This window comes from Schistocerca americana, chromosome 3, assembly GCF_021461395.2.
Source record: "Schistocerca americana isolate TAMUIC-IGC-003095 chromosome 3, iqSchAmer2.1, whole genome shotgun sequence".
NCBI classification, from domain to species: domain Eukaryota; kingdom Metazoa; phylum Arthropoda; class Insecta; order Orthoptera; family Acrididae; genus Schistocerca; species Schistocerca americana.
Window position 1 is genome coordinate 159,880,077 of NC_060121.1, and position 27,521 is coordinate 159,907,597.

General features: G+C 46.7%; 1 protein-coding gene across 1 annotated transcript in view; it reads right to left on the reverse strand.

Moving 5' to 3' along the window:
- Positions 1 to 27,521, reverse strand: part of LOC124605940 (solute carrier family 22 member 7-like) — a 132,651-nt gene that overhangs the window by 22,245 nt on the left and 82,885 nt on the right. Inside the window, exons 7-8 of the mRNA XM_047137899.1 lie at positions 9,531 to 9,752; positions 258 to 472 (exon numbers count right to left, since the gene is read on the reverse strand). Coding sequence (XP_046993855.1) covers positions 258 to 472; positions 9,531 to 9,752 — 437 coding nt within the window. The remainder of the gene's footprint in view (positions 1 to 257; positions 473 to 9,530; positions 9,753 to 27,521) is intronic.

A 27,521-nucleotide genomic window follows, 5' to 3' on the forward strand; every position in this document is an offset into this window, starting at 1 on the left:
GTTCTGTAATTGCTGAAACAACATCACATACCCTCTCAACCCATGAATTTTCATTGTGTTTCCTCCTCCACTTCTGAGTGCTTCACTTTGTTTGTCGGGCAATGGAGATCGACTGTTGCCAAATGGTCTGACTCGATTGACAGTAATTTTAGTCGCAATGCAGATGTTTGAAATCTCCAATCCACAGCAGGTGGAGGAGGGCGCCAGCAAGCAAGTGTGAGAGGTGTGTGAGTGCTTTCACGGGCTGTGTTGTTTACCTGTGAGCAGTACGACACAGAGTGCACCCAGGAGGCTGACCAGCGCCAGGCACGCGACGCTGGACCACCGGCGCCCGAAGTGGGTCCCACAGTAGTGCTGCAGCAACACAGACGCCACCTGCGCCACGGCCTGAGCAGACACCGCCACCAGCGGGTTCACGCTGATGATGCCCACGCTCAGCACCAGCGCTAACATCGTCATCCAGCACAGGGACCTGACAACATATGGGACGCTTCTGTATCCTCTCAGAAAGGACGCACCTTAGAATAGACACAAACTCAGCTTCTACACCAAAGTCAGCAATTAGCAGTAGCAGCATTTAAACCAGACGGAATCAGATCGTCATTATCAAACATCTGGGCCCATCTGTGACGCAGCTATATTTACCGCTGTAGGCTCACGAATCCCTGCCCACACCAGGGCTCCCGGAAGCTTGGACAACTCCACACTTTGCCACCATCTTCGGAGCACAACACGATGGACCAGCCACCCATCTCCCTCCCATCCCCCTGAGGTGTCAATGGAGGACCTCTTCAGTTCGGGTCACGGCAACACATTGCAGTCAGATGTTTCACACAGCTACCACCGCTGGGCTGTCCATACTTCAGTCATGGAGTAAGAACCTCCTGTCAACACAGCGCCAGTGGCAGCAGGGTGCATGTTCAGCAGCCAGAGGATGACGCACCGGAGACACTGTGATGTGGTAATCACGTCGCCTGCCATTGTCGCTCGCAGTTTCCTAGACCCTTGATTGTAAACGAACAGCAATAAAAAAGTTGTAACCGCAGCTGGACCTTCTTCTGCTGTACATCGCATCATTCTACAGCGGAGAGTCCCTGTCCACAACCAGCCATCTTCGAAATAAAATTGTAACCGATGGTGCATAAGCCAGCCACCCTTCGGACCGTAACGACTGGTGTCAGAAGCAATGCTGAGGATGAGGATGGTATACTAGTATTTATTATTAAACATTCAATATAGCTCAAGACGGTTCAGCTCAGAGTGCGATTCAGCAGTTGAGAGATGAAGTAGCTCAGGCGCAGATGGAATTGGGACAGTTAACGGAGGGAAGGAGGAAACCATCCTTTCTGAGGCAGCTAGCTTTGACGCTGACAGCGCTTCATTGGTCATCTCACTTTCTCGTAAATTAGAAGACAATGTCTTTGTGACATCTTTTGATATTTGGGAATCCAGCCAGATGTTCGCGTCGTTCTCGCACGATATTTCAACAGCGTGCCTCGCTGTCTTCTTCAGGTGCTACCTGAGACTGGTCCTTGGATCGATCGAATCCAGTATTTATTCCTGGAAGGAGCTGGGCGTTCCCTAATCCGTCCGCGCCGAGTCGAGTGTTCCGTCTGTGGTCCGCGCCCGCCAGACTGGGCGCCGAGCCAATGGGCTCCAAATCCCCGCCAATCGCCTAATCACCTGGATGCTCATGTAATTCAGCACTTCGCTGCTGTGAGGATTCAGCCGTCACCACGTCCAGTGAGGGGTCAACAGAGGACTTCTTCCCTCTGAACGCTGGAACGTGACACCACTGGAAGTACATACAGGTACCACTATCAGACCACCCAAGCTCTGACCGGTGAATACGAGCAGTAGTGTCAGTGGAGTGTATGGTCAATAACCAGAGCCTGACTAAACAGGGTATGCCCCAATGGAGTATCTACTTTGCCCGTCATCAATCACTTGCATTTTCCAGGACGCACGACTGGAAACAAACAACAATAAAAAATGTATATATTTGCAGACTGAAGTGATGAATGAGAATCTGAATTAAGGCCCAGATTCCAACCCAGTTATCCTCCTCACTAAGAATATGCGCTAACCGCTATGCCACCGTGGCACAATGGCTTTGCACAGCTGCTCGTGCTACTCCAGACGCCTCCCACCTCAGTCTAAATTCCCACCGATGCCACAGCCAACTTGGTATTCCCTCTACACTTGAACAGCATTACAGAGGCTCTGCATCTGTATTGCAGTAGTACCTCAGCATTGGGCTATCTTGCTGGCTAAGTTGTTTGGCAAGCACGTATATAAGCAGCAGAAATTTTCGCCTTGTGGAGGTGGGCATTACCTTGCTAGAATCTAAGCCCAGAATGGATTGCTCTCAAGGGCCACAAAATAGGGAGTAGATTTTCATCAAGGTCCCACTGTGCTGTAATGGTGCCGGGGTTGAAAGGAAAAGGGTCCTGCTACGAAATCAAACGGCACCCCAAACCAACACTCCTGGTTGTCGGACTGTATGGGGCGACAATCAGGTTGGTATCCCAGCAGTGTCCAAGATGTCTCCAGTCACAGCTTCGGGCTAGAATCTTATTGACTGAACTAGAATTGTCTTCAGTGATCACCTTCACTTCGAACTGAGCCCAGATGACCAGCGAAGATGTGTATGGAGGCACCCCAGAGAGCAGATGGATACCACTAACCTGATTGTCGCCCATCATATGGCCCGACAACAGGAGTGGTGGTCTGGACTGCCATTTCTTTTCATAGGAGGAGCCCTTTGGTTGTCGTCCATGGCACCCTTATAGCACAGAGTTGCGTCGACGATATTGTACCTCCCATTTTGTTGCCCTTCATGGCAAGCCATCCTGAGCTTCCACTTCAGCCAGACAATGCTCACCCAAACAAGACGAGGGTTTTTACTGCTTCTCTTCGTGGTTGACAAGTGCCAGCAAGGTCACCTGATCTCCCCCACAGTTGAGAACGTTTCGAGCAATTTGGGCATGGCCCTGTAACCAGTTTGGGAATTTGACAATCTAATGCACCAGTTGGACAGAACTGGGCACAGTGAACTCAGGAGCACATCCAGCCAACTATCGAGGCCAAACAGGTTTATGAATGACTGCACAACAGGTCGAATCACCAGACTAACGCACAAAATTTTCGGTTAGGGTGCGTGGGGCAACCTCGGTACTGTTCCGGCGGTCATACGAAATCGCATCCCAGGTCATATATTCAGGTGTAGGTCCCATGTGTGTCTAGAAAGAAGACAGGGTGGCTCTAGTTCCTGAACTGGCCTCCTTCTGACCAACACACGGCCATCACTGTTACCGAGGCAGAACAAGCTTTCATCAGAAAACTTAACAGACCTTCACAATGTCCTCCAAGGAGATCTCGCTTGATACTACTGAAGTAGCAAATAGCACTCCGTCTTGAGGCCACAAGTGGCCCATCGGGACCATTCGACCGCCGTGTCATCCTCAGTTGAGGATGCGGATAGGAGGGGCATGTGGTCAGCTCACCGCTCTCCCAGTCGTTATGATGGGTTTCTTTGACCGGAGCCGCTACTATTCGGTCGAGTAGCTCCTCAATTTGCACCACGAGGCTGAGTGCACCCCGAAAAACGGCAACAGCGCATAGCGGATGGATGGTCGCCCATCCAAGTGCCGGCCACGGCCGACGGCACTTAACTTTGGTGACCTCACGGGAACCGGGGTATCCACCGCGGCAAGGCCGAAGTAGCAAATGGCCGTGGTTTAGGGCCAGTGGAATGCACGCTACAGGGCATCTGGCACGGAACTGTCCTTGAAGTAGCCGATTTGTAAGGTTCGTTGTGTCACTGTGGTGCCAACTACCGCTCATACTGCTGCTGCAGATGCAGTACAATTCGTCACCGCCATACGCTGAACGTGATGGTTTCTCTCTCGGTAGTGTTAAGTGGCCGTCCGGAATCAGATCATCGTGTGACCGTACAATCGCGTGATCACCGCTGCCAGCAGTAATGTACAATGGCTGAATTCCTACCAGGAACATCCAGCTTCTCATAGCCATATTACACGACTTGCTTCAAATTCAGTGAGGTGTTGACAATGCGGTCTTTGTCGTCTTAAAGGCATTCTTGACTAACAACTACTTACTACGTCCAATCTCAAAGATAACTAGCGCTCACGACCGTTACATAGTGTAATTAAAACAAACCTGATTTGCATTCTCATAGTGGGCACTACTAGGGCCACTCTGAAGCGACTGGCGAGAAATTTGAATAGACATCATCTTTCAGATGTAGAAATACGCCTACTGGCTTTCGTTTATGTCGCACAACACTTTCTTGGTATTGTGATGATTTTTTCCGTCAGTGGATATTTGGAATTGCGTTAAGTGTTTGCGTAGTGTTTATCACATTCCATTGTGATTTCTGTGTTTAAGGTTTTCTCTTTACCTGCAACGAATGCGATGACGCAATCGATATATCGCACTCGACAAAGCCCGCCGCGCGGGATTAGCCGAGCGGTCTAAGGTGCAGGAGTCATGGACTGTGCGGCTGGTCCCGGCGGAGGTTCGAGTCTTCCCTCGGGCATGGGTGGGTGTGTTTGTCCTTAGGATAATTTAGGTTAAGTAGTCTGTAAGCTTAGGGACTGATAACCTTAGCAGTTAAGTCCCATAGGATTTCACACACATTTGAACATTTTTGATCAAAGCCCAAGAATTATCATAGTATGAAGGCTTTCACGACCGGATGACATATCTTCTGGTAAACCTTCCGGGATGTAAGGTCGTGGTCCATGAAACTCTTCAGCTCCTAACGTTTCGTCCAGAGCTGCGCTGGACATCTTCAGAGGGGTGTTTCTCCTCCGGCAAGACTCACCGGAGGAGAAACACCCCTCTGAAGATGTCCAGCGCAGCTCTGGACGAAACGTTAGGAGCTGAAGAGTTTCATGGACCACGACCTTACATCCCGGAAAGTTTACCAGAAGATACCCAAGAATTATGTTCACACGTTCACCTCTTTCGTGGTGCGGCCTTATCTGTACAGTCTAGTGCACACTGAATGACGTGTCGCATAGTCATACAGCTCGCTTTACTTCCGCCAAGTGGTCGGCCGAACGTTTATATGACTGTCATTTCCAGATTTTGCCTCTACGTTGAGTAAGGCATCTTGATTTCTTGAATCGCGGTATGGACACAACTAGGTAACGATTCATTATGAGGCTATTGGAAGTGTGAGCTGATTAACTTATTCTTTAAGATCCTATAGCTTTTAGCATAATTTATTGATGTGTTTGACTGCAGGCGACCTCATGATATTGTAACGCACGAAGGAGGTCGTGACAGATGTGTTCCAGTTCATTTGTGGAAGTTTTGGTTAATTGTTAATATTGCGATACATTGCGGTATCAGAATGTATTACATCTTTTATTCTAACATTGGCAGCTCAAAGAGGTAATTCACATTTGTGTCAAAGAACACAGCTAATGTGGCTTTATGAAAGCAACGATAACATTACGAAGAACTATATGTTAAACACTCACGCTTCACATAATCTAAAGAAAAATACTGGATGAGAGATACACGCGAACGACTCGTGGCACTGATGTTCAATCGCTGTCACATTCAACACTGGGAAATAATAAAGAGTGACCAGTAAAGCAATCGAACTGTGCAAGTACGCTTGTCGAGAGTTACAGTTTTACCTCGGCAAGTGCTGCGGCCTTATGACTATAGCTGTGACTGACCTCGTATGGGGCTTATGGATTTGTAAGTTAACTGCTGTAGAAAAGTTCGCAATTTTGTACCGCTGTGTCGACCGTACAAGACACAGCCAGGGCAAAAGCACCACAGGCGCAAAGAGCGAGCAGATGCCAGCGCCATAGAGATTCGCCACTTGCACAAATTCCACCAGCGCCACGGGCGGCGCTTAGGATGAAGACATCGACTTCGCCTCGGCCAATTGCTGGCCGAGTACAATCCGCCAGTGACCAGACGACAACGGACAGAAGCCTATTCGGAAGACAGAAGAGCAGCTCTCGCCGACTTTGTTACAGATCATCTTCTAGGGCTGGCTTAGACACGGAACGTCGTATAGTGAATGAACTCTTAAGAAGTGAACAGACAGTTGCTGTAAATTGCATTAGCTGTGTACTGTGAAGTTTACCCACGATTATTTTCACTTAGTCATTGAGGGCCTTTTTTGTCTTGTATTATTTACAGTGTTCCAGACTTAATCATTCAACAAGTCACAAAGATAAGTAAACCTTTTAACTCATTTGTGTGACTTTGTTACTAATTTGTTTGTGTGTTGTAGAACCTTCGTTCTCCTACCCTGTTACGTGACCAAGAGGCATAGCTGTATTATAGTGGCAGGGAGAATTTGTCTTAGCGGTGTACTGCGCCCCAAGCCGTTTCACGAACCCTCAAACTCACCCTCCACAGCAGTAGTGACAAGGCTTTACAAAACTGGCGACGAGGGTTTACAAAAGATACCTCCCATCTCACCCAACGGCTTATTTGCATCATGAGAATCGAAACAGTGTGGAAGAATCTCTGGCTTCAGCCACGTAAGTTAACTGTGTTTGAGTGGAGAACCAAAATGTCTAAACTGGTGTCCTACACTGACATACCAAACAACTGTGCCCAACAAAACAAGCTCGTAGAACACACCATAATTCCTCTATTTTAATTAAACACCTGTCTAGAATAGCTGATGACCGTCAAGGATAAGCTAGACATTAATGTTGGTGCTCCCGTGCTCGAACTTAATCAAGAAGACGTACTTACTTACATTAACTGAAATTCATGATCTTGTAGGTTTTAAATGTAAAATGTTACTGTGCGTCAGCCAGGACTATGCTGATACAAAATGGCGCACGATAGTTAGGGCAGACGTATGGGAAACAATCGGCAACTAAACTGAAAAGTTCATAAAAAGATAAACTGTTTGGAAAACAGAAACTCGGCTTAAAGAAATGACCACTACCACGTATGTGACTGCTGAACTTTATTTACTCGAGAGCACAGAGTCAATGAAAACAGTAGAAATAAATCAGCAAACATAAAATGTTCACGGTAGAGCTGGTAATCTTCGCCAAACTTCTAGCAATGCAATTAAGCCGAAAGACGGAATGTTAAACACGAATAATGTATAATTTTTACAAGAGCTTTCCGATCCGAATTCACGACTGAAATTGCGACAACACGCGTCAATGATAGCCTTCATCGTTGCTAGGTAACAAAAATTACTCAGGCTTTTATACTCTGCCTGTTGGTTCTTTTTCTTCCAACCACTCTAAACATAGAAAGTCATTCACTGGCTCAATGACTTTATTGCTGCTTTTACTATTTTCTTATTTGTATTTACTTTAGAATTATTTTAGCTTTATTATGGTTTCAAACCTACTTTCAAATTCAATTTCCTTCATTCTTTGTTACCCCTACAGATGCCCCCTTCAGATGTCGTTTCATACAACTCGAAGTTCTACATTCTCTTTCAGAAACCATGCGCGAGATTTTCCTGTTCTCTCGCTCGCTACGTGCAACCTGTGAGGCCTACACAAAGAATTGAACAAGTCCTATCTGTAGGAAATTTAATGTGGATAAATTTTGTCCTAGGATACGTTTTCGTTAGAGGCTGTAAGTTTCGAGTTGTTCAAGAGAAACGTACGGAAGAGACCTCGAAACCCACCTCTATTCCCACATTCCGTCCCCACCGTTCAGCATTTCTAGCATGTTGTGCATGGCACTCCCTCTAACTACTGTACAAAAATATGCGACTGCACGAATTGTTTCCCAAATTTTACTTTCTTTGGTCTTCATTGATTCGCCTTATGAAGCCACTGTCTCAGTCGAGCACATTGTAAAACTGGCGTTTGTGTAAATTTTACCTAACACTTTTGTGAATTTTTACTGCATCAACTAAGCAATTACATCGTTGTCAGGGTTAAGTTTACGTCTGCTCTCCCGCCCTCCAGGGTTTCATGCCCTATACATGGTCGTCTTGAAACAATATTTCCACATATAATGCCATACTTTTACTTGTTGTGATAGTTTCGCAGGTGGTGGTACGCTACTTGGTTCCAACGTTGTAGGAAACTGTCTAGAAATGGTTCCAGTTATCTCCATTATAAGTGAATACCACGTGTCACAGGAAGATGGACTTGTGATATAGCTTCGGACTCTGGAGACGTAATCCACCATTGTGTGTAGTAGAGGAAGTTCCAATGAATTTGTTCATAAGACCCACAAAATATTAGATACAGGCTCCCAGGTAGATGCCATTTTCCTTGACTTCCGAAAGGCGTTCGATACAGTTCTGCACTGTCGCCTGATAAACAAAGTAAGAGCCTACTGAATATCAGACCAGCTGCGTGGCTGGATTGAAGAGTTTTTGGCAACAGAGCACAGCATGTTCTCAATGGAGAAACGTCTACAGACGTTAAAGCAACCTCTGGTGTGCCACAGGGGAGTGTTATGGGACCATTGCTTTTCACAATATATATAAATGACCTAGTAGATAGTGTCGGAAGTTCCATGCGGATTTTTGCGGATGATGTTGTAGTATATAGAGAAGTTGCAGCATTAGAAAATTGCAGCGAAATGCAGGAAGATCTGCAGCGGATAGGTACTTGGTGCGGGGAGCGGCAACTGACACGTAACATAGACAAATGTGATGTATTGCGAATACATAAAAAGAAGGATCCTTTATTGTATGATTATATGATAGCGGAACAAACACTGGTAGCAGTTACTTCTGTAAAATATCTGGGAGTATGCGTACGGACCGATTCAAAGTGGAATGATCATATAAAATTAATTGTTGGTAAGGTGGGTGCCAGGTTGAGATTAATTGGGAGAGTCCTTAGAAAATGTAGTTCATCAACAAAGGAGGTGGCTTACAAAAGACTCGGTGAACCTATAATTGAGTATTGCTCATCGGTGTGGGGTCCGTACCAGGTCGGGTTGACAGAGATAGAGAAGATCCAAAGAGGAGCGGCGCGTTTCGTCACAGGGTTATTTGGTAAGCGTGATAGCGTTACGGAGTTGTTTAGCAAATTCAAGTGACAGACTCTGCAAGAGACGCGCTCTGTATCGCGGTGTAGCTTGCTGTCCAGGTTTCGAGAGGTTGCGTTTCTCGATGAGGTATCGAATATATTGCTTCCCCCTACTTATAACTCCCGAGGAGATCACGAATGTAAAATTAGAGAGATTCGAGCGCGCACGGAGGCTTTCCGGCAGTCGTTCTTCCCGCGAACCATACGCGACTGGAACAGGAAAGGGAGGTAATGACAGTGGCACGTAAAGAGCCCTCTGCTACACACCGCTGGGTGGCTTGCGGAGTATAAATGTAAATGTAGATTTAGATGTAAAATGTGGCACCTCCAGACACTGCAGCCCATGATTGGTTGGATGGTTCTTATGGTACTCGTCAGTTGAGGAAAAATCGCAGCTATGCGATGTAACTTTGACAACGTGCACCAGTTGACATAAAAGCTGTTGATCTCAATTTCTTGTGTTTATGGAAACATGTTAGTTTTACAGTAACTTGCGCGCACTTGGCAATGATGAGCAGGAGGGTGTTCCTGAAGAGGTTCCAGCTAGAGAAGATGGCCAGGTAGCCGACGCGGTCCCGCTTGACCATGGCCACGCGGTGCAGCACCTGCAGGGTGAACGGCGGCAGGCTGGAGCCGTTGGTGGCCGCGACCCGCCGCAGCACGGTCAGCGCCTCCTCCTCGCGCCCCCTGCACGTCAGCCAGCGCGGCGACTCGGGGAACCACCTGCAGGAAACCACCTGTCTCGCAATATTTTACGTTATAAACAGAGCAGGAAGACTCGTAGGATTGAATTTCACGTTTTGCCAGAATCTTTTTCATTCGAGAAGGAGTACATTGTTAGTTGAAAAAGTTAGACGTGGTGTAATCCTGAGGCTTTTCTGCAGTGTACTGTGTTGTCCAATCCCATACAAAGAAAGAATCTTTAAGTATGTATAATTATGTTCCAGTATAAACTCCTGTCTGGCGACAGATGGAGGTTGCACCCCTCTGCCATCCTCCGTGCCTACAAATCCTTAATCCGTCCCATCCTCTGTTATGCCAGATCCGCCTGGATACCCCCCCCCCCCACCCAAATTCTATAAGTCCCTCCAGATCCTTAAGCGCCACGCACTCTGCCTCGCCTTCCGTAAACGCCTCCCGTCCCCCACGCAGATGCCGGCCGGTGTGGCCGTGCAGTTCTAGGCGCTTCAGTCTGGAACTGCGTGACCACTACGGTCACAGGTTAGAATCCTGCCTCAGGCATGGATGTGTGTGCTGTCCTTAGGTTGGTTAGGTTTAAGTAGTTCTAAGTTGTAGGGGACTGATGACCTCAGATGTTAAGTCCCATAGTGCTCAGAGCCATTTGAACCCATCCGGATCCTCTACAACCTCATTCCTTTCCCCCATCTGCTCCTATTCCTCGAACATATCCGCATACTCTACACTTCCCGCCACCTCTATCCCCCTCACACCCTGGTTGCTCCTCTCCTCTCCAATCCCCGCCCTCTGCCACATCTTTACTGTTGTGTCCCCCTACCCTCCATCTCTACACCATTCATCTCCTTTCCCAAGGTGGCTTCCGTCAGATACCCCTTCCAGATAATGCCCTCTGTCCCTCCATTTAACCCTCCTATCAACTCTGATCCCCACCCCCCCCTCCTTCCCTCTGTCCTTTCCCCGGGCTCCCTCTTCCCCCCCTTCCATCCTGTTTTCTCCCCACCTCCCCTCTTGCCCCCCCCCCCCTGCCCTGAGTCCTTTTGCATACTGCTCCTCTGTCTTTCCCCACTCCCTGTCATGTCTGCCCAGCACCCGCCCCCCCTCTTATGGGTCCATGTCCTTCATCGGCTCCTTTCCCCCCTGCCCCCCGCCCCACTTCGTTTTCTCCTCTCCTTCCCCCCCTTTCCTGTCATCTGTCCAGGTTCCCCCCATCTGCCCTCGGCTGTGGTATATCATATTTGTGCCAAATTTTTAGTGCAGTGTTCAAGTCAATGGTCAGTGTTGTTATTCTTTCCAAAGTGTTGCAAACAGAAACCAATGCTGAAGCTGGGTGTGAATTTTATATCTCTTGCGAACAGAAACCAGACTGTTGCCGTGTTTTTTTAATTGTCTGTCTATTCTTTTACCTGTCTGCTTCATATGTATTTTATTAACATCATCAACTCATTGTTCTATGTTTTAAGTTCCACGATTTTCCGCCATTTTGCCATCTAAGTCACCGATGTTATCGCCTGCTTTTATTATTTATTATTTTCCTTTCTTTAAAACAAATTCTGTAGGCTGATGAGCGGCGTACTAAGCTGCGGCCAGCCCACCCCCTTTGGGAGGAGTCAAAGTCAATAAAGAAAACAAAAAAAAGTTCCAATATACTTAATTTCAATTACAATGTATGTAATCAAGAGCATGTTTCACAGTTAACTGATAAGAAGATAAATTTAACTGGCAAATTTATACATTAATATCAGTTTTCCTCAGCCATCTGGACCCATCGGTGTGTTGCCGGATAAGGGACCACCGGTTCGATGGGCGACTCACTTTCAATATCTGATAATCAGCTACATGACGGTGTAAATTAGTAAGATTCGGAACCAATGGGTTGAAATTTCGGCTGCAAAAATCCCGTCGTGTGTGTGAAAGCTCTATTCCTGTGGTCGTAGTCCTGGTGCCATGACAGGCTGTAACTTCTGGAAATCTACCCACACGGTCGGCCAACTCTGCAGGAGCCGTAATCTTTCCCACCATCTGTAATGTTGGCTTCAGGCACTACATTCTCCCAGAGTACACACACAGTGCTGTGCTCTGTCCGTGTCCATAAAAACATGGAGAGATGCTCTCCAGCAACCGCCCCCTTCCCATCCTGCTGCAGACATCTGAAGGTACTTCTTCCGTAATCATGGAATGTGTCTTGCTTAAATTTAGATCAATAGCTGTTAGACTGTATTGCGGTATTCGGCTTCATTACAGGATTCTTGACTGCTTTGCGAGATGCCAGTGTACGTATCCTCCACTACTGACGTAAGAATCTTCGCGCTCTCCCCGTTTGCATCTATATCTGAAATTTCTCATGACCAAACAGGCTCTCTCTTTCACCGGAAGATCTCAAAAAAAAAAAAAAAAAAAAAAAAAAAAAAAAAAAAAAAAAAAAAAAAAAAACCGTGGCTCTGAGCACTAGGGGACTTAACATCTGAGGTCATCAGTCCCCTAGAACTTAGAACTACTTAACTACTTAAACCTAACTAACCTAAGGACACCACACACATCCATGCCCGAGGCAGGATTCGAACCTGCGACCGTAGCAGCAGCGAGGTACCAGACTGAAGTCCCTAGAACCACTCGGCAACACCGGCCGGCGGACGATTTCATGATATTTGTTTTACAGTGTTTCTGTGTTATTACCCCAATGTCCAGAACATGCTTTACCGCTGGCAGATCCATAATTCTGTGTTGATATCGTTCCACAGTGTTCGCATTTAATCTGCTCTTTATTGATGAATATAAGTCAATACTTTTAACCGCTTGTCTGTTTCTTGTTGATAGCTTCTCCTCTGTCTCATTTAATGTTATTTATACTGGCAACAGAAACACCTACAGTACAAAAAGGAGTCTTATTATGTCTCGGTGTTACGAGTTGGCAAGGACAGCACATAATAAAGTCACTACACAAGTTACAATACAAGAACACTTTTCTGGTAAAACACAAATGAATGTTTCACGCTTCTGATGTGAGGTAGAAAAGTAAGTGCCACTTCTGGTACAATCATAGACTTCTCACTCCAGTGATAAGCATCCCTGGTGTAAAGAAGCAACTGAAAGAGTCGAAAACAAATAAGTCGACAGGCACGGATGGAACCCTATTTCGCTTTTACAAAGAGTACTGCATGGCAATGGCCTCTTATTTGGCTTCCACTTACCGGATTTCTCTCACTCAGTGCAAACTCCGAAGTGACTGGAAACAAGCAGGTGAGTCCTGATATAAGGGTAAAAGAACGGACCCGTAAAATTACAGACCTATATCTTTCACAACGTTTTGCTGCAGAATTCTTGATCATACTCTCAGCTCGAATTTGGCAAATTTCCTTGAGGCCGAAAAGTCTCTGTCCATGAGTCAGCACGGTTTTAGAAAGCATCGCTCGGGCAACACCTAGCTTGCACTTTTCTCGTATGGCATTCTCGGAACTAAGTAGAGGCGCAAAAGACAGATTCCATATTTCTAGATTTCCGAAAAGCACTTGACACGGCACCTCAGTGCATACTTTTAACGAAGCTACGAGAATATGGAATAGGTTCCCAGGCACGTACTGGCTCGAGGACTTCTTAGGTAACGGAACACACTATGTTGTCTGTTCACCAGAGACGTGGATATCGTCAGGAATATCCCAGGGAACAGTGATAGGACCGCTTTTGTTCTCTATATACGTAAATGATTTAGTGCACAGGGTGGGCAGCAAACTACGGTTGTGGTGATGCTGTGGTGTACAGGAAGGTGTCGAAGCTGAGTTACTGTAGGACAGAAGATGACTTAGACATGATTTGTAGTTGATGTGACGGGCAAGATTTCTAGTTGGTGTGACGAGTGACACCTAGCTCTAGATGTAGATGTAGTTAATGCATATGAGTAGGAAAAACAATCTTGTAATGTTAGAATACAGCGTTAGTAGCGTGGACCTTAACAAATCACTTAGTTTAAATACACGGTCATAACGTTGCAAAGAAATGTGAAATGTAACCAGCATGTGAGAACTCTGCTAGGGAAGGCGAGTGGTCAACTTCGGTTCACCGGGAGGGTTTTAGGAAAGTGTAGCTCATCGGTAAATTACATCGCATGTAGAAAGATAGTCAATCTCTCATCCAGTACTGCTCGAGTGTTTGGATTACGCAGCAGGTCGGATTAAAGAAAGACATTGAACCAATCCAGAGACTTGTTGCTAGTTTTGTTGTCGGTAGCTTCGAACACCACACAGGTATTATAGAGATGCTTCAGGATATCAAATGCAAATCCCAGGAGGGAAGGCGACGATCTTTTCGAGAAACACTACGGAGAAAATTTAGAGAGCCGGCAACGGAAACAGACTGCGGAGCGACTGTACTGTCGCTAACATACATTTCACGTTAGGAGCACGGAGGTAAGATGTGAGAAATCAGTACTGGTACAGAGGTATAGAATCAAGCATTTTTCCTCGCTCTGTTGGCCAATGGAACAGGGAAGTAAATGCCACGCACCATACGATGGCTCGCGGAGTCTGTACAGTATGTAGACGTAGATATAGTAGATGTAATCCAAATCGATGTCCTTCATTGGAGTCTTCTCAGTATGCGGTTAATGTCTTAGGCAGTCATCTCCCTGGTGTCTGGGTGTGTGTCCGGATCGGTCAGATGCGGCAGACTGATGTGGTGGTCGGAGCCCTCGAACACGCTAGGTTAGGTCCAGCCAGAGATTGGGATGGAACTGAAGGCTGCTACCGAAGTTCGCTACCGATGGTCGAGAAGGAGCAGACAGCATTGAGCCCAGAGCGACAGCGAGTGGTGCTGGCTACTGGTCGTGCAGTATCTTGAGTAATCTAATGGAAGGATTTCCATGTGGATCACGTGACATGTTGACGAAATTTAGTATGGTCTTTGTAGTGCTATGGTCGATTGCGCACACTTTTGGTGGACGATGCTGGAGTCTCTCATGGAGCCTGCTGGAGTCTGGCACGTGCTCAGATGGATGATTATGTTGCTATTGTCCTATACACAGTGTAACATGTTGCTAATGTCACACTGAGGTGCATGTGATAGTCTCGTGTGTCTGTCTTCAGTGGAGGACATCTGGGGTACAGTAATCTGCCAGCTAGGTGTGTGTTCTGGGGTTGTAGGGTACCAGGCGAGTGGCCAGACAGCTTCCCCCCTCTACAGAGATGGTGAAGCCATCGGGTATAGTCGTCCAGAGGGAAGAAGGAGACGAACAGGAGGCAGAGAAATGCCATAGGCGCCGGGCGCGATATAGATTCCGAAAAGTGCAGCTGGGAGAGAGCACGCAAGGAGCCCAAGGGGTGGACAAGTGATACATTGTGGGGGGCTCCAGAGAGAAGAAGAGAAAGTAGACTGCAACTTTGAAGATGGACTGAAACTTGCAAAAAGGGGGTTTGAAAGGAGAGCAAAACCTGTGCACAAAGAAGGCACAGAAGGAAAAACAAGCATCTATGAAGGACGAAAGGAGAATGGAAGACCCACTAGGGAAGGGTGGCGTCGGAGAGAGGAAAATGGAACCAATGCTGCAACATATGCCGGCCCATGACTAGTTACTGAAGCAGCCGTAGGTACGGGAAGCTGTAAGGCGCGTGTGGACATGTGCAGTGATGCATGTGGGAGAGCAATGGAGTGCTCTGTTGCACATAGCATCACGGCATTGCTTGTAAGAGGGCGATGTTTTGGGTTGGAGCGCAGTGGTGAGCAGAGAAAGTGCGGCAGTGGGCAGAGGAGCAGGGTAGCGTGCAGTGGAGTGTGGTGGTGCATGGAGGAAGGGAAACTAGGTGGAGACCACAGAGCTGGTGTATATGGTGCCCCATATTTGTGGGCAACAGCTGCAGTCAAAAATGGTTCAAATGGCTCTGAGCACTATGGGACTTAACATCTTAGGTCACCAGTCCCCTATAACTTAGAACTACATAAACCTAACTAACCTAAGGACATCACACACATCCATGCCCGAGGCAGGATTCGAACCTGCGAGTGTAGCAGTCCTGCGGTTCTGGACTGCAGCATCTAGAACCGCCCGGCCACCATGGCTGGCAGCTGCAGTACTGTAGTGGACTGTTAGGAGGATGGAAGCACCAGCAGGCACACAGCCAGAGGCAGCAGTGGGAGGATCATGGGTGAGGTCAGGCACAGTGATGTGTGTCCAAGGAAGGTCAACAGAGGACTCATCACCAGTGGATGGCTCAGATCTGGACGTGCAGTCACCTTCAACAGCAGAGCTGATCAGGTCTCATCACACAAGTGAAGCATTATAGCAGGTTTGGGTGCTGTTCGCAGAAGGCAGTCATCAGGAAGAACAGCAGTGCAGAAAAGGGTAGAAGTGGACCTGAAAAGCAAGAAACGGGCAAAGTCGTCGACCAGATACCACAACCCAGCTGCCAATGGCTGGAAGGTCAGGTGCAGTCAGGCCTTGCAGTGAAACTTCTAAGAATGGAGAGCAGAAGGTGCAGGGAAGTCTGCAAGGCCACAAAACACGACCGCAATGGGAGAATAGTGGGGGCGACGAATAGCTAGCGGCGACACCAGGAAGGGCAGCACAGTAGGCGCAATGTGTGATGTGGAACCATGTGTTGGAGAATAAGGTGAATGCATGAGCTGGACATGTCCCACACACAAGAAAGAAAGGGCCCAGGAGGGTATGAAGGAAATCGGGGATGGGGGAGGGGGTGGAGCGGGGGAAAGGGGGAAAGCGTCAGGAGCAGGCAGAAAGGAAGGCAGAGCGAAGAGTGATGTGACAGACAGGAGGTGACATGTCTATATCAGCACAGCTGGAAGGCTGGGAGACAACAGAGTGGTGTCATCATCAAATGGAGAAAGGGCAACAATGGAGTAAATGGACGCCTAGGACACAAAATGTGAAGGTCTGAAGAAGAGGGAGTATCGACCAGGCTGGCGTTACACAGTCTGATGGCACACAGCATTTGGGCCAGTCTATCATGAATACATTATACAAAACCTGTAAACTGACTCGTTCATTTCGATAAAAGAAACGTTCACATGATCACTAGAACATGTAATTAACTAACTAAATAACTAACTAACTAAACATGATGTTAATCTTTTCAGTAATATAGCTAAAAGAGAACTAGAGCAGTCTGCATTGTTGCCATATTTTATCCTCCTCCTACCCCCTACCCCCTCTCTCTCCACATCTGCCTTGTCATACACTCACTGCCCCCGCTCATTCTCCACTCCTCCCTCACCACATCCACATTCCCTCCCTCTCATCCTTCCCCCACTGCTCCATTCCCCTTCTCTTGTCCACCCACCTACCATGCCCCCTCCCCACCTCTTCTCTTCCCTCACCCATATGATTCATGATGTCATGCATTGTTACAAGATTGCAGGCACACCTCTGATATTGATTAATTGCTCTAAGTAAAAAATTATGGTAAACTGAAAAATGGTAGGAAATTAAAATAGTACAAGTGTCTCCAGACATATGATATCACTGTAGAACTTAGGGTATTGCCTTAAGTATAAACTGGCATGAAATTTTTGAAAAATGAGATGGGGCATAGGTCTGTTAGTGTGAAATTCAAGGGCAGTCTGTAGGACATCAGAACACAACGTACCGGTGTACCTGTGCATACGAGGACACTCTCAGTAATGCTACGATCGAAGGTGGTGAGCAGGGGACACTAGGACGTTCACTATGACATTATAATCCAAGAAGAAAATCCAAGATGGTGAACAGGGGATCTGAGGACAAATCCAAGATGGTTTGTCTAGGTAAAGGAAGATAGCCTGTGTGGTTGGAAGATCAGTTGCTCCAAGTTTAAAATGGTGCAGAAATTCATAAAATCATCGGTTTTACCCATTCTCTACAATTCTGCCAACCCCCTCCCTTCTCAAGGTCGCAGTGGCGATAACTGACACTCTAAGTTTGAAACCCAAGTGCTGACCTGTTCTATCTTTAAAACTGAATAGCCCATATTTGGTTGTCAAATACTTTTCACTATCATATGTAGTGATACAGTTGTTCATTTACACCTTTATTATTGAAAGATATAACACAAAGTGGAGAGTTCCTTTCACAGAAATTTCACCACCAGGGCACGAGCGGCGTAAAGCCAAATGCTGTCAGTGCCATACCAAGCTGGGTGGAGCTACGCTACCCTGTCTCCACACTTTGAGTTTCCAGTGAATCCAACATAGGCACATGTCGTCGTGCCACCAACATTGTCTAGTGCACCTGATACAAGGAGCAGATACGAAGTCGGCACGCTAAATTCATTTCAGACACAGCGTTACCACTATCACCAACGCCTGCACTACTCAACCCTTGGTATAGTACAGCTATCAAAGTGGTGGTGTTCTCAGTAACTTTGCAGCTGATGCCTAAACCTCCAGATGACAGGCACTCAGATAGTTACCAAACATGCCGTATCGATGGAGTATCAACAAAAACACCGATTTAGTTCGTGCTGTGTACTGTCGTCCAGTAGAAGATGTGTAAACGGTAATTAGAAGTAACACCATAAATCCGGAGTATAGGCAAACCGTATCTGTGAGATCATAATGTGAAGATCTCTGGTTGCCGGCATGGTAGCTCAGCGTGTTCGGTCAGAAGATTAGCTGCCCTCTGTAATAAATTAAAAATTAATGAATAGATCAACGATGAACTTGAGCAGTCGTCATGGGACGTCCGCCCAGACGAGATACAGCGACCAATAACGAACAAAACGTCATCAACAAAGAAGCAGGTGAGCCGGTAGAGCGCCAGATCGTTGTACTAAAGGTCACGAGTTCGAAACCCACTGATTGCGAATTTTTTTTTTATAAGACTACGCATGAAATTGTAGTATGCGAGAACATTTTTCTGCCTTGTGAAAGGACGTTTCATAGTTTGTAGTAATGTTGTTTTGGCAGTCTGCTTCGCTACATTAGTTGAAAGGAGCAGTCCTATAGAGTACATAGTATAGATAAGTGTGATGTTATCTGTTCAAATGAACGCTACAGACCGAGCGAGGTGGCGCAGTGGTTAGCACACTGGACTCGCATTCGGGAGGACGACGGTTCAATCCCGTCTCCGGCCATCCTGATTTAGGTTTTCCGTGATTTCCCTAAAATCGCTTCAGGCAAATGCCGGGATGGTTCCTTTGAAAGGGCACGGCCGATTTCCTTCCCCATCCTTCCCTCACCCGAGCTTGCGCTCCGTCTCTAATGCCCTCGTTGTCGACGGGACGTTAAACACTAGTATCCTTCCTTCCTCCATCCTGAACGCTACAGGTTTGATACTTTCAATTAATGAAGCGAAGGGAGACTGCCAAAACAAGATTACTACAAACTATGAAACGTCCTTTCACAAGGCAAAAAAATGATCTCCCATATAACAGTTTCACGCGTAATCTGTTAAATAAAATTACGACCAGTGCATTTGGAACTCGGGATCTTTAGCAAAACAATCCGACGCGCTACCTAGTCACCTAACAGAGAATACGTCACGTTTAGAACTCACAGATATAGTTTGCCTATACTCTGTAGTATTGGCGTTACTTTTAATAACCGTTTACGCATCTTCTACTGGACGACAGCACACACCACAAACTAAATCGTTGTTTTGGAGACTTGGGCGTGAGTACAAGTGACAGTAAACACATGGTTGTAGGCATGTCCTCAGATCATGAGTTTAACGTTTTGGTAAATTTTGAAAACCCACGATTTAATGATATGAAAGTAGTGCTTTCAGGGTGTGAATGATACCAATCATGTCAGAATTCAGCACAAATAACTGCAATGCTCAATGATGAATGTTCGACGTTCAAATGCCTGCATTGTTACTGGATTGCCTGGATTGTGGCGTGCACATGGGTTTTTTTTAGGCTAGGCAGTAGTGCGAGGTGTCCTAATGAGCACTCACCAGTCGACGTGCAGGCAGGGAAATCAGGACGCGCTCAGTGTAAAGACACTTCAGCTATCAAGATATTAGCCGTAAATTTTCAGAGTGTTCGGTATAAAGTTCCTGAATTTACTGCCCTCCAGGAAGCATGTGGCGCGCTAATTATTCTCGGGACTGAGACCTGGCTGAACCCTGAGATAGGAATTTCTGAAATATTTAGTGAGGGTTGGAACGTCTATCGGAAAGACAGATTAGACACCGTAGTAGGTGGTGTCTTCATTGCAGTTGACAAAAATATTGTGCCTACTGAGTTCGCAGTAGAGTGTGATTGTGAAGTTATCTGGACACGTTTAACAGGGCTAAGGAAAATAAAGTTAACTGTGGGGTGTTATTACCGACCACCAGGCTCCACCGTGACAATTCTAGAATCATTCTAAGGGAGTCTACATTCTGTATCGCAGAAGTACTCGGATCATGCTATATTAGTCGGAAGTGACTTCAACCTACCTAGTATAGACTGGGATGTCTATGGATTCATTACAGGTGGTCCAGACAAGCCGTCGTGTGATTTACCTTTGAATACATTATCCGAAAACTGTCTTGAGCAGCTAAATCGACAGCCAACGCGTAATGGAAATATTTTAGATCTGGTAGCCACGAACAGACCAGACCTCATCGACGGTGTCAGTGTTGAGACAGGGATTAGTGATCATGATGTAGTCATTACGACTATGGTTACGAAAGTTAAAAAGTCAATCAAGAAGGCTAGGAGAGTATTCTTACTAGAAAGAGCAGGTAAGCAGTTGTTAGCATTCCCCTTAGTAAATGAATCGACTTCATTTACTTCCGGTACGATGGACGTGGAAGAATTATGGGCAGATTTTAAACACATTGTAAATGGACAAGTATGTGCCGAGAAAGTGGGTTACGGACGGAAAAGACCCACCGCGGTTTAACAGTGCAATTCGGAGAATGCTCAGGAAGCAAAGGCAGTCGCACTCGTGGTACAAGAAAGATCGGGAGAATGAGGACAGGCAAAAGTTAGTAGAGATTCGTGCTTCTGTAAAAAGAGCGATGAGGGAAGCATTAAACCACTACCACCGTCATACCTTAGCAAAAGATCTTGCTGAAAACCCAAGGAAATTCTGGTCTTACGTAAAATCGGTAAGCGGGTCGAAGGCTTCCATCCAGTCACTCACTGATAAGTCTGACCTGGCAACGGAAGACAGCAAAACGAAAGCTTAAATTTTAAATTTAGCATTTGAGAAATCTTTCACGCAAGAGGATCGTACAAACATACCGCCGTTTGAGTCTCGTACAGATTCCCGTATGGAGGACATAGTGATAGACATCCCTGGGGTTGTGAAGCAGCTGAATGGGTTGAATCGCCAGGTCCTGATGGAATTCCAATTCGGTTTTACAGAGAGTACTCTACTGCATTGGCTCCTTACTCAGCTTGCATTTATCGCGAACCTCTTGCCCAACGTAAAGCTCCGAGCGACTGAAAAAAAAGCGCAGGTGACGCCTGTATATAAGAAGGGTAGAAGGACGGATCCTCAAAATTACAAACCAATATCCTTAACATCGGTTTGTTGCAGGATTCTCGAACATATTCTCAGTTCGAATATAATGAATTTCCTTGGGACAGAGGTGTTGCTGTCCATGCATCAGCACGGCTTTAGAAAGCAACGCTCCTGCGAAACACAACTCGCCCTTTTTTCACATGATGTCCTGCGAACCATGGATTAAGGGTATCAGACGGATTCCATATTCCTTAACTTCCGGAAAGCGTTTGACTCGGTGCCCCACTGGAGACTACTAACTAAGGTACGAGCATATGGGATTGGTTCCCTAGTATGTGAGTGGCAGCTAACTCTAAATATACATAACTGTAAATTAATGGAGATGAATAGGAAAAAGAATTATGTAATGTTTGAACGCTCCATCAGTAGTGTAGCGTTTGACACAACCAGGGCGATTACATATTTGGGCGTAGCATTGCAGAGCGATATGAAGTGGGACAAGCATGTAATGGCAGTTGTGGGGAAGGCGGATAGTCGTCTTCGTTTCAGTGGTAGAATTTTGGGAAGATGTGGTTCATCTGTAAAGGAGACCGCTTATAAAACACTAATACGATCTATTCTTGAGTACTGCTCGAGCTTTTCGGATCCCTATCAGGTCGGATTGAGGCAGGACATAAAAGCAATTCAGAGGCCGGCTGCTAGATTTGTTACTGGTAGGTTTGATCATCACGCGAGTGTTACGGAAATGCTTCACCAACTCGGGTGGGAGTCTCTAAAGGGAAAGGAGGCGTTCTTTTCATGAATCGCTACTGAGGAGATTTAGAGAACCAGCATTTGAAGATGACTGCAGTACAGTTTTACTGCCGACAACTTACATTTCGCGGAAAGACCACAATTATAAGATAAGAGAGATTAGGACTCGTACAGAGGCAGTTATTTTTCTCTCGTTCTGTTTGGGAGTGGGACAGGGAGAGAAGATGCTAGTTGTGATACGAGGTACCCTCCGCCACGCCCCGTATGATGGATTGCGGAGTATGTACGTAGATGTAGGATTTTCATACAAAATATGTTGGGGGCTACCCAAGAACAGTGAAAATATACAACAACGTTAATACCTCATAGTCCATTCACTAACATGAATCTACAGTCACCAACGTAATGTGTGCTAGCTCGGCCATCCAGTGTGCACTGCATGATCGCCTTGGATGCTGAGATAATGTTGACGGATTTTTGGAAATACATGGCATGCGTTTACTAATATTACAAATCAGAAAATATCAGAGGAGGCCTTTGATACTAATTTCGATGTATGTTGTGCTTCAGTATGCAGCTCCATGAGCAACATCATTACCTGGCATTGCTAGAGAAGTATGTGCATTTTTGTATATATGGTATTTGTATACTTTAAATTGTTAGCTCAAGTTTAAAATGAGAAAACATCATGTTTCTAAACTGTGTATCATATCATTAAAAAGCTCAAACATGTTGAATAAATTCTCCAGTTCATATAACAAAAGTATATTTGACATACAGAGTGATTTACATGTCTAGTAATCTAGACAAAGAGGCGACCGTGTTACACTGACGTATAGGCAGGAGCATGTAGTAGAACTTTTATGTAAGTACAAACGAATAGTTGTACATGTACAGCGTACATCTACACCTGGTAGACAAGTTCTTGATGTAAGGAGCAGTGACTTTACAGTCCCGGTATTGCTGTATCAAAGAGATATAGCACATTTTTACATGAGATAAATCTTGATAATTCAGCTGTTTCAATGCCATAGGGTAATGGAGCATTAGCAGGTGTAACAAAATACCTCATGTTACACGAAAATTATTAGAAAATGCCCCATTTTACTGAAGAAGTTGTAACAAATTGGCTTCCATTATTTATAAATGTTGTACAGCTTTACATAGTGAACTCTCAAAACTAAGCCCCTCAGACAGGTGTAGAAGTATAACAGTACACAGTACCTACAGACTGACTTTACAGTTCAAGTCGTCACTATGTCGAAAGGACTTAACACATCTTAAATGAGATGAAACTTATACACTCCTGGAAATGGAAAAAAGAACACATTGACACCGGTGTGTCAGACCCACCATACTTGCTCCGGACACTGCGAGAGGGCTGTACAAGCAATGATCACACGCACGGCACAGCGGACACATCAGGAACCGCGGTGTTGGCCGTCGAATGGCGCTAGCTGCGCAGCATTTGTGCACCGCCGCCGTCAGTGTCAGCCGGTTTGCCGTGGCATACGGAGCTCCATCGCAGTCTTTAACACTGGTAGCATGCCGCGACAGCGTGGACGTGAACAGTATGTGCAGTTGACGGACTTTGAGCGAGGGCGTATAGTGGGCATGCGGGAGGCCGGGTGGACGTACCGCCGAATTGCTCAACACGTGGGGCGTGAGGTCTCCACAGTACATCGACGTTGTCGCCAGTGGTCGGCGGAAGGTGCACGTGCCCGTCGACCTGGGACCGGACCGCAGCGACGCACGGATGCACGCCAAGACCGTAGGATCCTACGCAGTGCCGTAGGGGACCGCACCGCCACTTCCCAGCAAATTAGGGACACTGTTGCTCCTGGGGTATCGGCGAGGACCATTCGCAACCGTCTCCATGAAGCTGGGCTACGGTCCCGCACACCGTTAGGCCGTCTTCCGCTCACGCCCCAACATCGTGCAGCCCGCCTCCAGTGGTGTCGCGACAGGCGTGAATGGAGGGACGAATGGAGACGTGTCGCCTTCAGCGATGAGAGTCGCTTCTGCCTTGGTGCCAATGATGGTCGTATGCGTGTTTGGCGCCGTGCAGGTGAGCGCCACAATCAGGACTGCATACGACCGAGGCACACAGGGCCAACACCCGGTATCATGGTGTGGGGAGCGATCTCCTACACTGGCCGTACACCACTGGTGATCGTCGAGGGGACACTGAATAGTGCACGGTACATCCAAACCGTCATCGAACCCATCGTTCTACCATTCCTAGACCGGCAAGGGAACTTGCTGTTCCAACAGGACAATGCACGTCCGCATGTATCCCGTGCCACCCAACGTGCTCTAGAAGGTGTAAGTCAACTACCCTGGCCAGCAAGATCTCCGGATCTGTCCCCCATTGAGCATGTTTGGGACTGGATGAAGCGTCGTCTCACGCGGTCTGCACGTCCAGCACGAACGCTGGTCCAACTGAGGCGCCAGGTGGAAATGGCATGGCAAGCCGTTCCACAGGACTACATCCAGCATCTCTACGATCGTCTCCATGGGAGAATAGCAGCCTGCATTGCTGCGAAAGGTGGATATACACTGTACTAGTGCCGACATTGTGCACGCTCTGTTGCCTGTGTCTATGTGCCTGTGGGTCTGTCAGTGTGATCATGTGATGTATCTGACCCCAGGAATGTGTCAATAAAGTTTCCCCTTCCTGGGACAATGAATTCATGGTGTTCTTATTTCAATTTCCAGGAGTGTATAAAAACTCAACTGATGCAGTGTCATAAAGAGTGAGAGGGTTAACAGTCCAAGCATTTTGTAGCTGTTGTTGGACTTAGTAGTTCATTATTAGAAGTATGAAACATACAAAATATCTGTGTGAGTGAGAGATCACGATCGAGAAAACTTTCTGCAGCTACAGTGGAATCGTTCTTTGACTTCATAAACTACATTTCTTACTGGACAATACTATGCATTATATTTTATGTGCCAAATTGGACTCATATCAACGCCATGAGAAACCTTTTCATTTTGTGTCACACAGTATCGATGATGTAACGTACAGAAATGTGCTATTAAGCAATGATTACCATTTCTCAAAAAGAGGCAGTAAATATCATAATTATGTTTTCGGATTTCTTTGCAACGATTTCACATTGCTATCAATATTTTGGCATCTGACATAGATATCCAGTGGAAATATCTGATTTCATTACACTTTACACAAAACATATAAAACCAGCAACAGCTTAGAAAGGAGAAACGTTTCTGTGCTTCAGTAAAATCGTCAAAAGACTCTGAATTGCTTCGATGTCTTTTTGCCACTGAGGTGAATTGGGACGCAGCACAGCGATTGATAATGTGTGGTGGCCACCATCCTCTGAGCAGCGCAGTCTCACTCATGCCTCTGCTGTGGGTAGACATAGGGGCAGCCAGTTGTGGGCTGTCCACCTGCATCTCATCAAGAGGCGATTCTCACCAGAGAATCCCGTTTCAGGTACGTGAGCAGAGTTATTCCGCCTGTAAATGGCTTATGCACCTAGTTTATTGATTTCCACTCTTGTAAAAATGTCATTATTTTTTAATCACGTACACCGCTCAGACACAACATAATGACCACCTACCTAGTAGCCGGTATGTCCACCTTTGGCACGCATAACAGTAGCGACTCACCGTTATTTGGAAGAAATGACGCCTTGGTAGGTCACTGGAGTGAGTTGACACTGTATCTACACACACAGGTCACCTAATTCTCTGAACTCCCTGGAGGTGGGCGATTGATGACACATTCAATGAAATCCCAGTTGTGTTTGATCGGGTTTGGACCTGACAAGTTGGGGGGAGGGGGGGGGGGGGGGGCAGCACGTCAGTTGCAACTCGCCACTGTGTACCTCGAACCACCTCATCACACTCCTGAGCTCGTGACACGGCCCATTCCCTTGTTGAAAAATGTCACTGCCATCCGGAAACATGTTAGTCATGAAGGGATGTAGGTGGTCTGCAATAAGTGTGTGATACTCCCTTGTCCGCTATGGTGCCTTGCACGAGCTCCACTGAACCCATGGATGCCCACGTGACCGTTCCCCAGAGCATAATGGAGTCACTGCCAGCTTGTCTCTGTCCAGCAGTACAGGTGTCAAGGAGCTGTTCCCCTAGAAGACTACAGATTCGCGCACTCCCGTCGGCATGATGAAGATGTGGTTTCATCAGACTATGCAACGCCCCGCCACTGCGCCAACGTTCAGTGCCAGTGGTTGCGTGCCAATTTCAATAGTAGTTCCCAATGTAGTGGTGTTTACTTCGGCATATGCACGGGCCACTGGCCGTGGAGGCTCATCGTTAGGTTTGTTCGGTGCACTGTGTGTTCAGACACTCTTTTACCCTGCGACGAGTTGAAGTCTGATGTTAGTTCCGCACAGTTCGCCGCCTTTCCTGTTTTTCAAGTCTGCCCAGCCTGTGACATCCAACGTCGACAATGTGGGATGGCCGCCAAACCTCACGATGTCCGGTTGGCTTCACCAGTTGTCGAAGACACTCATCGCAGTACTCCTTGAACATCTGACAAGTCGTGCAGTTTCCGAAATGCTCGTGCCGAGTCTCTGGGACATCACATTCAGCCTTCGGTCAAACTCAGATGTATTGCGCTCCTTCCCCATTCTACACGTGGACAGCACGCAGACTGATACTATGCGCACAGGTTTGTGTCTGACTAACAGTCATTCCACCTCAGGCGATGTTCCAATCGCCTGGACATGTTTATATCAATAGTAGGTCGGTAGTCATAACGTTCTGACCGATCAGTGTGTATTTGCCATGCTGTTGAGGGTTATAACTCGACTTGTAAAAAGAAAAATTGTGTTTCATTCTCCATTTTCGTTGGTAAGTGGCTGCAGCACATACGAAAGACGAGTTTATAGAATAACTTGTGACAAGCAATTACCACAATTTTCATCATAGCTTTCGTCCACCCCACACATAAATTTTTATGAATTTAAAGAACCTGCTCTTTTCACGGTTTCTCACCCAATGTACAAGTCTTCCCCCAGGATGACAGGTGCGCATCTCCCTTTTTCATAGATTGCCCGCCGCGCCAAATGGCCGCGCTATTTGAGGCGGCATGTCACGGATTCCGCGACCCTCCCGCCAGAGGTTCGAGTCCTCCCTGGGGCATGAGTGTCTGCGTTGCTCTTATCGTAAGTTAGTTTAAGTAGAGTGAAACCCTAGGAACCGATGACCTTAGCAGCTTGGTCCCTTACTAATTCACACACACACACACAGACACACACACATACATTGCCCTTGCAGAATTAAACGTGTGGGTTATAGTTCATTTCTAAACTGGGAAAAATTTTCAGTTTCCCTGACAGTTTCAATGTGCGGTAACGCGCAAGTGTGCTTCTCGCATTTCAAATTCTCCTGCTCCTCCTGCCATTTTAACTTAGGTCAAATGGGCTGCGACTGCAGTGCCATTACAAACAGTATCACATCATGTTAGGCACTTCAATTGGCAGTACGCATTGTACAGTCATTTCCAGTGCGACCAGGTGGCTTTTCCTGGCGTTCGTCCAGCCCAGACTGCCAAGGCCCTCACGATTCATGGTGCATGGCTACATGCGGCTTACAGCCTGGGGTGAACTTTGCAAGTATGCCAGAGAGCCCTCCCCGGTGTTGTATTCGCTCAAATAACAAAGGTGC